The sequence below is a fragment of the Vigna angularis genome, chromosome 11 (genome assembly GCF_016808095.1).
Source record: "Vigna angularis cultivar LongXiaoDou No.4 chromosome 11, ASM1680809v1, whole genome shotgun sequence".
Classification (NCBI taxonomy): domain Eukaryota; kingdom Viridiplantae; phylum Streptophyta; class Magnoliopsida; order Fabales; family Fabaceae; genus Vigna; species Vigna angularis.
Window position 1 is genome coordinate 25,320,079 of NC_068980.1, and position 16,915 is coordinate 25,336,993.

The 16,915-nt window shown below is 34.5% G+C and overlaps 2 protein-coding genes across 2 annotated transcripts; one reads left to right on the forward strand and one right to left on the reverse strand.

Annotated features, from left to right (window-relative positions):
- Positions 1-6,109: 6,109 nt before the first annotated feature.
- Positions 6,110-10,664, reverse strand: LOC108332591 (protein VTE6, chloroplastic). Its single transcript, XM_017567912.2, has 5 exons — positions 10,124-10,664; positions 9,367-9,620; positions 8,602-8,725; positions 6,887-6,991; positions 6,110-6,594 (listed from the first exon to the last, which is right to left on the reverse strand). Exons 1-5 carry the CDS (start codon positions 10,604-10,606, stop codon positions 6,502-6,504), a joined length of 1,059 nt encoding a protein of 352 aa, XP_017423401.2. The 5' UTR covers positions 10,607-10,664; the 3' UTR covers positions 6,110-6,501.
- A 1,392-nt stretch (positions 10,665-12,056) lies between these two features.
- On the forward strand, positions 12,057-16,491 carry LOC108332590 (anaphase-promoting complex subunit 11). Its single transcript, XM_052870242.1, has 3 exons — positions 12,057-12,112; positions 14,835-14,953; positions 16,265-16,491. Exons 1-3 carry the CDS (start codon positions 12,057-12,059, stop codon positions 16,378-16,380), a joined length of 291 nt encoding a protein of 96 aa, XP_052726202.1. The 3' UTR covers positions 16,381-16,491.
- Positions 16,492-16,915: the final 424 nt, after the last annotated feature.

A 16,915-nucleotide genomic window follows, 5' to 3' on the forward strand; every position in this document is an offset into this window, starting at 1 on the left:
TTGTTTGAAGTTCGTCATGTGTCTCAAGCTGGGGACAAGTTTGTAGTTGATATAGACAAATCTGAATGTACATGCAGGAAATGGGCTATCACAGGCATTGCATGTTGCCATGCGTTGACTGGTATGAAGTTTCTGAATTTAGATGCAGAGGACTTCATACCTTGTTGTTTTAGGAAGACAACATATGAACAAATATACTCTTCAATTGTGTATCCAATAAATGGTAACAACATATGGAAGATTACCACATATGATGATGTCTTCCCTCCAAAAAAGAGAACATTGTCATGGAGACCAAAGAAGAAAAGAAGGTTGCACGAATGAGAGTTGATTAGGGACGATACAAGAATGAGGAAGGCTGATGTACATAAAAGATGTGACATTTGTAGGGAACTGGGTTACAAAAGAACCTCTTGCCAGAAATCAACCCAAGAACGTGTTGTCAACCCTGACCAAACACAACAAAGTAACCCACCAAATGAACCAATCATGCCATCATCAAATGAGCCTCAAGCATAGGAGGGCAATTTTAATGTTTATCTCAGTGTTGTCAACAATTATGATGTTTCTGTGACAATTTCAGCACATATTTTTGTACCCTTTTACTCATCTGAACAATTTTACCACATTATTAATGTTTATGGAATGTTATCTTTGCTTTCGGAATGTATGAATTCCAAATGTTTGATATTGGAATGCCAAATGTAAAAGGATCAATTTGACCATTGTGTTAATGAATACTTGCCTATGTAGCGTTCAACTTATTTTTGTCAGGGACTTACTTTGATTGCTATATTCATTACGTTCGGCTTAAACTTCCTCATCCTCTTCAGCTACTATTCGGTATTTCTATATTGATACCACTCGGCCTTTAACTCAATTCTTTTATTCCTCCTCTCATATCAAACATACCGATCGACCTTTAACTCAATTACTCATACCGACCACCAGACCGAGTGGTCGACTACCGTACCGACCACGTCTAAATTGTTTTCCATTCCTACTTAAAATAAATCCACGTAATGAGACCTCACTATGCCACATGGTTATTAAAGCATACCTCAGCATGCCACCAGGCAAGAAAGTTAACAGCGTCCACAATAATTAACGGCAATAGCATTATTGACTCAATTTTACCAAAATAGGGACCCAATTGAGAACTTTCAAAATATAATGACCCAATTGATACGAATCTACAGAAATAGGGACCTCTGAAATGATTAAACCTTTTTTTTATAAAAAAATATTATAAACTAGAAAACACAGCTCTGATTGCATTAAAATTTTTAAAATAAAAACAAAATCGAATCATATAAAAAAGATGAACTTATTTGATATTTTTCTATGAGAAATTTTATGGGTTGTACTTCTACTTTTTTAGGTTTAATCATTTAGAACATCCCTATTTCTGTAGGACTTTCTCAATTAGGTCCTCGTATTGTAAAATCTCTCAATTAGGTCCCTAAATGTGAAAAATTGGATCAATTTACGGCTTGCCATTAATTTGGGTGGACGGCGTTAAAAAATGTTGTGCTTGGCAGGGTGATATTACTAAGTTTTACTGACGTGGCATACATTGGTTAGTGATTTGGCTTTCTTTTATTTACATATTTAAAAAACTTAATGAAATCAAAACGCAACACTGCAAAAAAAAATGCAACACCCGTGGCATGGCCGCACCCATCAGCGCCACTCACACAGCCATCATCAACCACCGCGGGAACCCATAACAACCATCCTCAACCACCACGGGAACCCAGAACAACGAGAAAGGACCCTCAACGCAAAAAAATAAAATAATGCAGAAAGGAAGAACCCAAAACGAAACATCAAGAACACAAGAAATTCCCATAACTCAAACTCATATTCAAATTTGAAACCCCCAAAATCATAGAACAGACAAAACCCTAAATCGCAGGATCCAAAACCCCAAATTCACAATTTCAGAAACCCTAACCCCAATGTTGCAAAAGAAGAACTCTAATTTGCGTTCCAATCTACAAAAAAAGAAACAAAAGCAACCCCTGGATCGCGAGCCCAAACACGTTCTCCCTTCGTCGCGAAGACGCTGGAGGGCGAGATCCTCGCGTCGCGAAACGTCGTGCTTGAGCCCCTTGAAACTCGTCTCTCCTTCCTTATGAGAAAACCCCAAACAGAACCCAGGACGGGGAAAGGAGAAAGAAAGGAACGAACAACGCGCCCTCACGATCTACCCGGAGAATACGAAGATGCTGTCGAGTCGCGCTCTCTCTATGCTGTCATCGTCACCGCCATTTGTCCCAGCACGAAACGCAGAAACCCTCTTCTCCTTGCAGGACGAACTAGAGTAGAGGAGAGAAAGGAAAACATTGCCTCCTCTGTAAGACGAACAGAACGCAATGAAATGAAAACGTTGTGTTTTGATTTTCATTCAAGTTTTTTAAATATGTAAATAAAAGAAAGCCAGCTCACTGACCAATGTGTGCCACGTTAGTAAAACTTAGTAATGTCACCTTGCCACGCACAACATTTTTTAACGCCATCCACCCAAATTAACGGCAAGCCCTAAATTAATCCAATTTTTCACATTGAGGGACCTAATTAAGAGATTTTACAATACGAGGACCTAATTGAGAAAACCCTACAGAAATAGGGATGTTCTAAATGATTAAACCATTTTTTTAATAAATTTTGTTATGGAAATAATGCTATTTTTTTCTCCTTTTTTTGTAATTCACTGTTTTCTTGGAAAATGGTTCACCTAACCATGTGCAATAGGAGATCTGGCACAAGAGAAACGTGCAAAAGTGCTGATGCACGAGTTTTAGAAGCAAAAAGTGATGAGTTACACGGAATTACAAATCATTTCTGGTTTACTTTTAGCTTACCTATCATCTTAAGTCTATTTTAGCATTTTAATATCATAGTCTGAAATTTTTACTTTTTTTCTAACTAAAAAGTTTATCTGATTATATAATCTAGAGTTAAATATGTTTTTAGTTCCTAAACTATCAAGCAAATTTGATTTTAGTCCCTCTTTCAAACTAAGGTACATTTTTGTCTTTCTCCTTAAGGAAACCTTAATTTTTCGTCCTCCAAAACCAACAACGTTAAAAAGAAGCTAAGATGGCTAACGCCTGGCCACGTGTGATGACATCTTTCCTTCCTAACTTTTGTCACGTTGGTAAGGAGCCGAACGGTTAAGGGAATACGGGTGAAGGGGTCGAACGGTTAAGGGAATAGGGGTGAAGGGACTGAACGGTTAAGGGAATAGGGTAAAGGAGGCCGAACGATTAAAGGAAGGAGGTGAGGGGGCCGAATGGTTCAACACTTAAGAAACCGTTCGGTCCATTCACACTTAATAGATATCAGATTCCATAACCAGAACATATAATGCTGAATTTTTCACTTAAGAAACGACTCTTCTTTTCATTAAAAAAGAACAAACCTACAACAAATTTACAACAAATCATCCCATTCTCATCAACATTGAAACTAAAATTATCTCTATTACACATAAAACAGAAACAAACAACGTCAACACCTTCATCTACTTTTGAACAATGAAAACTAATTTCTGTAAATTCACTATCATTTTCTAGTACTTTCCATTTCTTCACTATTCACCAAAGTTTCTTTGTTTCCTTCTCTCTTCACGTAGCTACCCCTTTCGTCAAACCCAACATTAGTGCACCATTTGAAGAAGTTGCAGCCAGCGTCTTCACCACCATTCCGTAAAGACAACATTCAACCACAATGAGGTGTTCTCAGAAATAGTACCACTAATTAATTATGTTCAATCTAACATACCTTATACTTGAAGCATCCCCAAAATTACTTGCCTCGATTCTTCATAGTTTTCGCAGTTCTCACCATAGATATTTGTCCATAATGGCAAATCGGTGAAGAAATAGGGTTTTCCTTCATCGATCTGCATGTCGATGAACAACAAGAGTGCTCCTTGGACATTCTCGTCGAAGAAGAACAAGCACAAGCACAAGCTCGAACACCACCACACCTACCCGCTTCGCAGAACTACAAGGTCGAACACCCTTTTGAATTAGGGATTGTGAGCTTCAGATCCAGGGATTAAATAAATCCAAATTGTTTTTCATTCCTTTAAAATCATTTAAATCCACATAATACCCTTATTCTGTGCCACGTGGTTATTAAAGGATACCTCAGCATGCCACCAGGCAAGAAAGCTAATGTCGTCCACAACAATTAATGGCAAGGGAATTGTTGACTCAATTTTACCAAAATAGGGACCCAATTAAGAACTCTCAAAATATGAGGACCTAATTGATACGAATATGCAGAAATAGGGACCTCTAAACTGATTAAACCATTTATGTATTTGTTTTATTGGTTTATTAAAGAAAAGGACTATTGGAAAAGTTTTTTTTTTTACAAAAAAGAAAATGTTTTGATTTTTTTTATGTTTTACCCTTTCATTTTTTGTTTGTGTTTTTCTTTTATTTATTGCAATGACGGTGTAATGTATTTTAATATTACATGAGAGAACTAGGTGACTCAGGTGAAGATGCATAACCACAAGGAACGAGAGTTGGACAAACCTGGAAAATAATAAGCAAAAGTCTTAAAGTTTAATTTCATAGTTTATTTTACCATTTTGTCCATAAATTTTGAATGTGAGACATTGTTTTTTTTTCTACAACGTGTAATAAAGTTGTGACATTTTTTTAAAAGTACTAAATAGTGTTATTCATGTAATTATAAATTTAGACACTTTAAAAATTAGGGTGTTACACAGCTTGTCTCAACATTAGACCTTGGTTGACACATCTCAAACTTTGACCCAGACTAGTCCATCTTGATCCTTGGACCTAGGTTAAGCTTCTTTCGACCTTTAGTCTCAACACAACTTGTATTGACCTTCAAACTCAGTCCTACACATCTTGACCCTCAGCCCAGGCCGATCTTTCTTGACCTTTCACCATATATGCAGGTCTCTACCTTTGCGTAGGCTGGCTTATCTCGATTTTTGGTTTGTGATGGACCGTCTTGAGCTTTAACTCAACTTAATTTGTCTCGACCTTCGTCCTAACCTATTTGACTCGACCTTCTTCTCGGCTTCGACTTGACAATAACTTTTGTTTGAGTTGACTCGGTTTAACATTTAATTCAAACTGACTCGATTCAAACTTCAATTCAAATGAACTTAGATCAACCTTCAAAGCAAGAAGACTTGGTTCAACCTTTAACTTAGACTGAAAGTGTTGTTTTTAAGAACTAATTAAAATCTTATAGTATGTCAAACCATTTTAACCCTTACTTTAACCTCTCTCCCTTACTTTACCTCTTTTGAGAGAGGGCTTTGAAAGTGGATTAAGACTTAACAATAGGTTATGGTTCAAATTTTGACATTCGTAATTAGCATAAATTCAAATGAGAGAATTTATATATCTTGCAGTATTTAATTGGCTGCTTGTAAGTTGCTTTGTAATTGTTTTAAACATTAGTTAATTGATGAAATAATGGGATTACATGTTCTCAAGCTAATTTGATATTGGTCTTGTAAATTATTTTGTCTATTATATCTGCTTCAATTATATTTATAAGATCGTGAAGAGGTGCTTGACTGGCTTTAGCTGGGGAAGTGAATTGGCTGAAATTCTAAGTTTACAATATGATTGGACATTATTAACTTGGCTTATCTTCTGGTTTGCTGCCATTTAGTCGCCCTATTGTGATTGGTTGGATAACATTGGATGAATAATCCTTTTAGTATGTTTATTTAATTCACTAAATAGCAAAATTGGGGGAGTGTTCATCCTATACAATAGAAACTTATAAATTACTTGTATCTTAGTCTTCTAATGTTATTTAGTCCTTTTTTACTTTTTTTCTTTTATCTCCTTTTATAGCTTCAAGTCAGTCTTTTTTAGTCAAGTAAATGGTTTCAAAAACAACAAAATACTCTCATAAATTGATATTTAGAGACTAAAAACTGCTAAAATAGAACAAAGGACTAAATTGAAAATTTTAAAATGAAAAATAATTAGAGGATCAAATCTAAACCAAAAATATTAATTCCACGCCTCAGTCATCTTATATAATTTTATGAAAAGTGTAAAGTAACGGTGTTTGATTTGCTAGTCAGAAACGATTACTTTTTCCAAAACTAGTTTAATATAATAAAAGAATATACAACTTTCACGTAATTGAATTTTGTACTAAAACTTATGAAACCTATTTTGGAGATGAAAGGCCTCCAAACATAATTGAGTTCACACCTACATTCCAGAGAAAACGGTTAAATTTCTTGATAGTAAGCTGGATCAAGAAAAGGAAGTTCACACCTACATTTTGAAAGAACCACAGCTTCTCGTACATTAGACTTGACTGGAATCCTGACAACAGCTTAATTGAGTTTTCTGTTTCAATTGCCACTGCTATTCAGCTTTGTAATAACCAAAGTCATCTGAGTATGACCACTGATCAGAAGGACAGTCTTCTGTCCATGTTAATGTGATTGAGCTTCTCAAAAACTCATCAACTTTAAGAACACCAGATCTGGAGTGCTTGCTGCATGAAGACGGCTATGATGCTGCCCATTAATATATTGATGACATTGACTGCGTCATTGTTGAGCTGCAAAAAATAGAAAAGTAATCATAAATAACTAGTGAAAAAGTACATCTTCATACTGCTACCAGATATACAAAAGTTAAGCTGGTGAATGTAAAAAATGAAATCCAGCTTTGAGCGCGCAAGCTCAAGCATTCTGTTTGAATTTGGACCAACATTTAATCTTATTAGCAAATTGGTATTCAAGAATTCCATAACTCAGAAGAAACTAGAACACATGTACGCAAATTTAATGGGCAAGACGGACTTTTGACATGGATCTGAAAATAAAATATTAGTGCTTTTGTTAACCTACCCATTTAAATCCTTCCTTCTCTTGAAGTGCAGCACCAATTACACTCTCGCCAAGATTAGCAATCTGAGCAGCTAGTACACATATAATTGCTTCATGTGAACCAACCTGTTTAACAATAAAAACACTGAAGCAAGTCACAAAAAGAATTTCAATTCATAAAGTCATCAACAATTGGCCATAAAAGAATAACTACATACGTAAAAGATTCTTCTATACTAACTTTGCAGTAGAGGTGATTTAAATGGGAGTCAAGCTATGTTCCCTGAACTTGTTGAGCCAATGATGTTTAGTCGCTTAATTTGCACTAAATTTCCCATTTTACTCCTATGATAAAGTTCCAATTAAAAAACATAAGAAGGCATTCACATAGTTCTGCTCCTATAATTTATATTCTATCCCTCACAAAAACCCAAACAGCAAATTGTAAAATTATTGATGTGGTTTATTTTATTTTCCATTCCCTTTCTCAATATCGAATTTCCCAATTTCATAGGCATGTCTACAACAATTAAGTGTTGTTGATGCCCCTGTTTCAGATCTAACAGTAAAACTATGTTTTATGTTATATGTCAAATGAATCCCATTTAACTAGTTCAAAGTTATGAAACAACAAATGAGAGAAAAATTATTCATTAGAAGGATGCACGGCTAAATTTCAGGAAAAGTATCTTAACTCTTTGTTGATATGTTGCATTTCATACTACTATTAGGTATCATTTTAGTTAGGAAGGATCGCATTAATTCATGTTTAGGACTTGGCTTTGTAAATTTGGTGGATCTTTCCTTTTTTGAGTATTATATATGCAGTATATCCTATTTACTTTGTATTGTAAGAAATAAAATAGCAGTCGTCCCTTTTCCTGCTATAGCAATTTCAGAATTTGACAGGACCTGCTAAGCACTACTATCTAAGATTTATACTTTTGTGTTCAATGATTAGAAAGCTGATCTGTTCATACTAAACCTACCACTCACTTTAAAATAATTTAAAAACAAAATCAATATCATGCTATTAAATCCCTCTAAGATGTTCTTTCAACAAATGAGTGCAACACCAACATCTTTCAAACACAAATCAACTGGCATAGAAATGCACTACCACCTTAAAAAGACCTAATGCAACCATTATTAGCCTTGCAAAAGTTAGAACTTTACCTCACACAAAACCCTAACACCACCACAATATAACCTAAAAAGGTTGCCCGTAATTCAACCAAATTCCATTTCCATAAGTTTGTATATTTAAGCTTATAATAACATAGTATTTACTATTTCAAAATCAATTTACTAGCATTTCAGACCCTAAACACAGCTTCCTGAATGCCAAAAACAGTAATATTGTAGGTTTTACAAGCCATCGAGGGGAGGACATGAGAAGCCTTCTGGCTATCATGAAGCAAATTATAAGAGCGCAATTCAAAATTAATGTAATAGAAGCTCTAAAAAATAATAAATTACTCTCCCTGTATGTACTCAGAAAACACTACATTGCTCAAATAGTAAAAATTGAGGTAAGTGGTTAATTATAGTAGAGTTTGTGATCTAGAGATAAGTGGTTGTTTATTTCTCTCGCATTAAAGATGGAGATGAATTGTGTCAATCCCAAAGTGATAGAGGTGGTTGCTTAGGTTTGGGAAGCCTATTCTCTATTTAGTATTTCAGTTTAAGAATTTGTGATTAGTATAGATGTTAAGAGACAGGAATTACTGAAGTACCTCACCCACGAGAAAACTGATAAAAGCAAGAACTACGGAAGCTACAATTCCTGCCAAGGTTCCTTCAACGCTAACAGCCCCTTCTGTGCCTCTTGGAACAACCTTAAATGTCGTAACTAGGTACCTGGATATTATGCCAGAAAATGTTTAGAATTGATAATCATAATTCACATTTCACAATTAATGAGAAACCAGGTTAATAAATTCAGAACAAAAGTACTAGTAGTGGCAATAAAAAAATGTACAAAAATATATTACATCTGATTATGTTATAGATTGAATTCACAATGCAATAGATATTGTCAGCATAATCCATGCACCACAACATATGGGTTACGCCAGGGTAGCTTCCAGTTGGAAAATTTATCACCAGAAATTACAGAACAGTTTAGAAGATCTCTGCATCAATAGGGAATCATGATTCTTTGAGGGGTTTCCTCAGTTCATGGCACAAAACTAATATTAGGGGAAGGGGGCAAGGTTCCAAGGTTTTAAAAAACAGTTTGCAATTGCAACTTTAAGTTCAAATGCAATGTTATGGTTTTTGGGGTCTCTTGTAATCACATTGCATCCACAATCGTGGCCACACCAACTGCATTCATCCAAAATTTTCCACAATATCAAGATAGCAGCAAAACAGTGTTTGCAATTTCAAACCTTGGGGTTCTATAAAAGCTAAAATATAAAAATGCATAACAATTCTTCATAAGTAGAGATTGATAACAAAATAACACAAACAACATACACATAGAGTTCACTACTCACGTTGTTTTTCCATATGCCTTCCCAATCTCACTTGAGACAGTGTCGCTCAACTTGGTACAGAAACTGGCAACAAACCCGAGCCTCCAAAGCCGAGAAAATGTCTCTCCCCCAACACCAAAAATAGTAAGGAAGGCGCAAATGCAACCAGCAGCACTAGATCCAATAACACTACCGGGACCCCTTCTTCCTCTTCTTTTCTCAGCAACCCCCTGAGCCACTTTCTGCGCCATTTTGACCTTTGTAGCAGCTGTACCCTAACAAACCCCAAACAAATCAAATCCAAAGAACACAGCCTCAAACCCAGAAGAAAAAGAAAGGAAAATTCTCACGTCCATTCTCGAAATTGCACAGAACTCCATCAATAAGCAATCCCTCTTCTCTAAAAAAAGCTCACCATTTTCGCCATACACTAAATCTAGAAAAACCTCCCCACCCACTTTCAGAATTGAATATAATTCCACGCAAAACCATTTTTTCCCTCAAAACTAATATCTTTCAAATCAAGTTAAGGAACAACTTGATCTCCCACACTATTTGATCTCCACAGTTGTCATTCTCAAAATAAGGAAAAACCACCACCCAATTTCACATCACAGTTCAACTAATACCAAAATTTTATCTCAACATTCATCACTCTCAAAGAGCCCACATTCCCCACCCCAGAATAAAACTCCACGCCACTCCCCAAACCCCAACTTTAAACTGAGAAAAGCACCACCTTCAAAACAAGCTTAGCAAGTAAGAAAAGTGAACTCACAATAACAAAGTAGACAGCAACAAGAAAGAACCCAGAGGGCCCAAAAGCGCGCCAAGTAAGCGTTCCGAGCAGAAAAGCGGCAACGATGCCGGAGAGAGACAGCCCAGTGACCAAAATCGGAGAACCCAAAAGAAATATCATGGCATTGCTGAAAAGCGCAGAGTGCCATGTGGCGGGAGACGATTGGACGAGGGAAATTGCCCCTCCAATGGCATCTTGGATGGACGAGACGTGCATGGCTCGAGGGAAAGAGCGAAGGGGACGAGAGTTGAGAAGTAGAGTGGTGGGTTTTGGAAAGGAAGAAGAGGGTTTGAGGTGGGAAGAAGAAGAAGAAGAAAAAGAAGAAGAAAAAGTAAAAGAAAAGGAAGGTACTGGGAAGGTTTGGAGAGTTGAAAAGGCCATAAATTTGTATTGTGTGAGATGGCGTGAATGGGAATTGAAAAGGGAAAATGAGAGAGGGTTACTCCATGTCGCTGATTCCATGAGGGTGGTTGCGTGTTGGGAAGTCTCTTCAGTACACACCACCAAAAATCACGGTGGCAAGTGTCATTGAATACATATCATGGTAATTTTACCCAAATGAAGACCTAAACCCTAAACTTTTAATTAACAATATTTTATGGAAAAATAATTTGTTATAATAATATACAATATAATCATAGTTATTAAATTTTTTTCAATATTTTTGTTACTTAAAAAGATAGTTCCTCTTGTAAAAGGTAAAATGCAAGATCCTCTCAAGTCATGTCTTAGTTTATGCACAACCTCGAATTATTATCATTATTCTTTACAAACAAAATTGAAGCTCCCAACACCGACATACTTGGTTGATAAACTTCTTTTCTAGCAGTTCATCAATCTGTCTCTTTAGCTTTGCTAACTCTGCCAGAACCATTCTGTACGGGACTACAAACACTAGTCCAACTCTTGGCACCAAGTCTATAGAGAACTCCACTTCTCTACTTAACGACAACCCTGACAATAATACATTCGCAAAATCTCCCACCACCGGGATACCCATTGTCTGCTCCTCAGAACTCTTCTTCTTCTCCTAAGCCATCACCTTAAAACACATGGCTTCATCACTAACATCCTTTAGGACTTCCTTGGTTGAGATAAACTCTAAACCATCTGAGTCTGGAAACACCAATTGTTGCCGTCTACAGTCAAGAAGAACGTGATTGGTAGTCAACAATCCATTCCTATATATCCAGGCCTTGAAGAGGCAAGGAGATCAAGTTCACTTTGAACTTGCATCCGACGACTACAATCAACATCCAACACAGGCTAAATTGGTCGAGATCTGACCCGATGCTGGTGTAGAAACCACCAGTTCACACCTTAGATCACTCACTAGTAGGGCACAAACGGTTGGGATCACTGATAGGGCTTCTTCCCTGGCTTTCCTCTAACAAACTTGTTCTTATGAGTCTTTTCGACTCGGCCTTGGTTCATCTCAGTATCTCTACTTTCTTTGTCTTCGTGACCAAGGCTGGAAACTTCTTGATTTTCAGAGGTACAATCATCGTCATTAGATCATACCTCAGCCCCTGTTCAAATCTTTGACACTTTTACTCTTTCGCCATACTTTGACTATAAAAACGAATCAGATACTCAATCTTGTCAATGTAGTCATGCACCGACATCTTGTCTTGACGCAATGCCAAAAACTCATGCTCCCTTTCGATCTTGGCACTACTCGGAAAGTATTTTTCTAAAAACATAGCTTTGAAACTGTCCCAGGTGATAGCCTCCCAGTTAAATTCCATCAGCCACTGCATACCATCCCACCAGTACTAAGCTTCTTCTTCTAACAAGAAAGTTGCGTAGTTCAACTTTTCCTCCTCTATGCATCTGATCACATGAAATATCTTCTCAATCATCCTGATCCAAGCTTCCGCTTTATCTGGCATAATCCTTTCGTTGAACCTTGATGGGTCATGCCTCAAAAAGTCATTCAACCTCAAATGAGTTCTCGGCTCCTAAGGGGTATGTTGTTGCTCCATCGCATTAATCATCCTATCAACAACCTGATTAAAATCATCGATTGAGGGGGTTTGACCATGAGGGTTAGATCAGCATGCCATGATCTACCACGTATGCCAAAGAATGCACATCAACACAAGTCAAAAGCATATACCAATTTCTCACATAAGTATACACAAATCATCACAACAAATCACAGAGACACATAATAGAAGTTAGTGAATTCACTCCCCAAAAGCCCGAAAATATTTTTTGTTTGAAAATCATTACTCTGATGCCAACAAATATAACACCCAAACTTGGGGATGTCACGGTTTACAAAAACTTTCCAAAAACATACGAAATACTTATTTGTCAAAAGGAAACATATGATACTATTATAAAAACTTTAACATTCGAAGATTTAAACAAATAAGTTTGTCCTCCAGTTCAACTAAAAAAATTAATTGAAATACAACTCAAGGAAATGAAAAAGTTCTTTAAATACATTTAAAATCTCCAACAAAAGTCTTTAGCGTGAATCCTCGTTTTACACCACTCCATTTTTCTGTAACAATATTTACTCCCATATAATACTACTCATTATCATCTCATTTACATGCATCAACAAAAACAAGTGAGCAAAACAAAAATATACATTACCCACAGTGTAGAATAACACAATACAAATCATACCTATTAAGCACACCGAAAAACATATTATTATCAATCATTAAAATTTAAAATCATGCATATATTCTATCTAACTCATACAAACTGTTCATACTCAAACAAAATCACAATAACACCCAAAATCAAAATCAATAACAACCTTTATCGGAAAAGACAAAGAATTAATGGTACATACAAATTCAATCTCATATATTCTCCTAATTACAATCAATAATCACGTTCATCATCACACAGTCAATAAACTTTAAATAATTTTAATTTTGCTGATTCAGAATCAATAACTTTATTTTTAAACAATAATTTTAATAACATGTACATTGAATTTAATTTTGCTGATTTTAAATAAAACTACAAATCGCCAATTCCTACTATATGAAATTAAATTATTTAACAATTTACTTATACATTTTTCAATATTATTTTCTTAAAAAGTTACAACAATTAAAAGTTATTACAAAATGACCTTACACTTATATATTTTCTATTTCTTAAATAATTTATTTATCCATCTCTTATTGTTTAATAATTAAAAAAATTAAATTTAATATCTTTTATTTTACAACATCCAACCATAAATATAAATATACTTCAATCTACTAAACATATATATTTTTAAAAAAATTTCATACCCTTTATTTTGATGAAATTCGAAAACAAAAATTGTAAAACCAATTCAGAATTCAGATTCCCAAAAATCGAATTTGGACTGGTATTAAGGTGAAAATTTCAACCAACCATGTTCAAAATTCGTGTCGAGGAACCCCATTCTAACCTACAGCCAAAACTCTACTATGTAGGTAAATATTGAATTTGAATTCTTTACTGAGTTTTTTCTGTATTATCCCTCTGTTGTGTCTTTGTAACATACTCATGACCACTGATTTTAAAATTTTAAAATATATTAAAAATATTTTTAAATTATTTTTAATGCTGAAGGACAAAACCAAAAAATCTAGAAAATCTGGACTCATAAATATTATCTATGCTACTTGGGTAATTGAAAATCCAACCTGTGCTATTGCAGAAAAAAAAAATATAATTTCCAGATCTTACAACTTGTATCATATGTTGATGAAAATTCAATATTAAATATGATTTTTTTAATGAAACATTAAAGTATCATACATTGCAAAATTTTATTTTTATTTAAATATTATCTTTCAAACTAAATATATTTACTATTTTTAAGTAAATTTTATTATTAATAAGAATTATTATTTAATTAAATAATATATAACAAAACTTCTTAATACATATTTTTATTTAGAATATTTTACTTAAAAAAAATTATGTTATTTTGAAAATGTTATATATATTGTTAATGTTTATTTATTTATAAAATTATATATATTCTAAATGTTAAGTTAAGAATGAAAGATTTATTGATGAAAAACTGAGAGGGCTGGCTCGCATTCCATCTCTTCTCTTTCTCGCAGGCGCGGCTCCTCCATTAGCCATTGTTGTTGTTAGGCACGGGATCGGAGATGAAAGTGAAGATCTTGCGTATCCTTTTCACATTCCGTTTAGCATCATTTTTCCCCTTTATTAGTTGATTGATTATTGCATCTTTGTTTTGGTACAGTATGCTTTTCAAATTTTCATTGCAGAAAACAAATTAAATAATAAAAATGATGTTTTTCTTGACTAAGGTCTCTGATTGGGTACCTCCTGATTTTCTAAACAGAGTAAGTTCTTTCTTTTATCTTCAACATAACTTACATGCTGTTATGAATTTGTTTTGCTTAGTTTATTTGTCAAATAATTCATGAATGATGCTTTCTCATATGTGTGGATTACCATGTTTGAATAGTTAAGGTTAGAGAAGATGAAAAGTAAGGAGGGAGTGGAAATAATTTTTAGGAGGACAGAAGTTGGTGCCAGTGTGAAATTGAGTTCCATTGCCTTTTCACTTCAATTTTCTATTAAACATGAAGAATTTAATTTAACCCTATTTTTGTTCTGAATTGTCACTCTCCTTTATCATTTTTTCTAGTCATTTGTAAATAAATGTTAAGCTCTTCCTAATTTTTTTGTTCTTTCTTGGTAAATGTAGATGGCACGGTATTGCTTCGTGGACTTGGGATGCTCAGGATGAAACGTGTGGGATCTGTAGAATGGCCTTTGATGGATGTTGTCCAGACTGTAAACTTCCAGGGGATGACTGTCCTCTGAGTAAGCTATATATAATTTTTTTATGTGGTAGACTGTGTTGTTATTATATTTGGACCAACTTGTCCTAGTTAAATTTCTGGATTAATCATTGTGCTTTGGGTAACTGTGTTAGTGATAGTGTTAAACTCAACTACACATTGTGTCACTGTTTGTGATTTTATTTGATTTAAGAGTCTCACACTGAGTAGAATATAAGCCTTAAGACTCTCCTATATAATGGACTAATTCTTAGGTTGGAATATCCTCTTGTACTTAAGTCTCAGCAATTGTTGCTTTTATTGAGAGTTATCTTACAGGAAAAAGGCTAATTATAAGCTAGATTAAGCTGCAAAGCCAATACTAATAAATGATTAAAGTTGTCTTAAAAGAGAAAAGAGTTACCATCTGCTCAGTGTCAATAGTGTGAGACGGTTATGGACATCAGGCATTAAGGGGGTTAACAATGTTAAAAGTGTCACATTGAGTAGGATAAGCTGTGAACTCTCTTACATGATGAACTATTCTTTTGGGTGGGATATCCTCTTGTGCTTAAATCCTAACGTATGTGTTCTGTTATTATTTGTGTAGACAGTGGTCCTATTGTGAGGGCTGAAGGAAGTCTCAGAAAAATGTTTTAGTTGTAATATCACTGCCTGGGCCTTGATTAACTAATCATCAACATTGTGTAAATGAATCAATGAAGCTTCCAAGCTTTGCTTATAAGTTTGTAGGATTATAGAAAAAGAGTCCTTTTATTTGGTTTCTTTCTCTTCACACATAGTACACTGTATCACTCTGTCCAAATTTTGTTAATTTTCTAAGTTTTCTAATTATCTCTAAAATTACATCGTTTGTAGTCCTAATTATGATGCAAATCTATTTAAAATGCAAACTTCTCTTGTTTGAATGTGTTGAACTCCTGCAAAGATAGTTGTTGCTCATGTGGGTGACTTGACATTTATGCAAAATATATACTCTAACATTGTATGTTACATTCTTTCCAACACACTTATATTAGGTGAAATTCATGACAATTTGGTTTGTTATTTATTGAGATTCTCACAAATTTACTCAACTAAAGTGTGTGTTACTGTTACTTTTTGGTTTATGCCGAAGCAGTTTCACATGATTGAGAACCTTTTAAGACATCAGTAAGATAAAAATATTATATTTTGAGCTATAAATTCCCGCTTGACTCCCCTTGAAAAACTGTTTGTATTAATGTATGGATGATATCTTTTTCTCGGTATCAAGATTTGCTTATCAAATTGTAGTGTTATGTTATTCTTTATAACGGAAGTGAGTAATACTTGTTCTTTTTTCTTCTTGCAGTTTGGGGTGTATGCAATCATGCGTTTCATTTGCACTGTATCCTGAAATGGGTTAATTCTCAAACATCACAAGCGCATTGCCCAATGTGCCGTCGTGAATGGCAGTTTAAAGGATAAGAGCATTGACTTTTTCCCTTAAGGGTGACTACTAAACATTGTAAATGTGGTGTTGTTAATTTGAATATACTTCAATTTTACCATGCATATAAATGTACTGGATTGTGATTAGTGTTGTATTGTGCCTCTTCATGGATTGTAGGGTTCTTATTTATATTTAGTTATTTCCTTTTATCATGATTATGCCAAAATTAAGGAGTGTCATGCCTGATTTTTCTCATATAATTAATCTATGAATTGGACATTTTTTACCCAATTTAGATAGGGCCCATCAATGATTTGGGATTATTCTTCATTAAAGTTTATGTGCTGATATCTTTACATTATTGGAATCCTTGTGTAACTTATTTTTATTTGCAGAAGATTTGGTATTTCTTTTGTTAGTCTCCAAATACAGGAGATCTCTTAATTTGGTATAAAATCTGATACAATATTTTCCTATTATATTGTCTGCTTGATTGTAATTTTTGAAATAAATACAGTTCCTAACAATATTTCAAATATGTACGCAATATTTTGTTAATTTTTTTATTAT

What these genes read in the sequence shown, in the direction of transcription:
- LOC108332591 (XM_017567912.2), bottom strand. Translation starts at nt 10,606, where the DNA reads ATGGAATCAGCGACATGGAGTAACCCTCTCTCATTTTCCCTTTTCAAT. An exon ending in TTGCTGTCTACTTTGTTATT is followed by an intron (nt 9,621 to 10,123) that starts GTGAGTTCACTT and finishes GGGGTTTGTTAG; the next exon opens with GGTACAGCTGCTACAAAGGT. An exon ending in AAGGCATATGGAAAAACAAC is followed by an intron (nt 8,726 to 9,366) that starts GTGAGTAGTGAA and finishes CATAATATCCAG; the next exon opens with GTACCTAGTTACGACATTTA.
- LOC108332590 (XM_052870242.1), top strand. Translation starts at nt 12,057, where the DNA reads ATGGGTCATGCCTCAAAAAGTCATTCAACCTCAAATGAGTTCTCGGCT. An exon ending in GAGTTCTCGGCTCCTAAGGG is followed by an intron (nt 12,113 to 14,834) that starts GTATGTTGTTGC and finishes TGGTAAATGTAG; the next exon opens with ATGGCACGGTATTGCTTCGT. An exon ending in AGGGGATGACTGTCCTCTGA is followed by an intron (nt 14,954 to 16,264) that starts GTAAGCTATATA and finishes TTCTTCTTGCAG; the next exon opens with TTTGGGGTGTATGCAATCAT.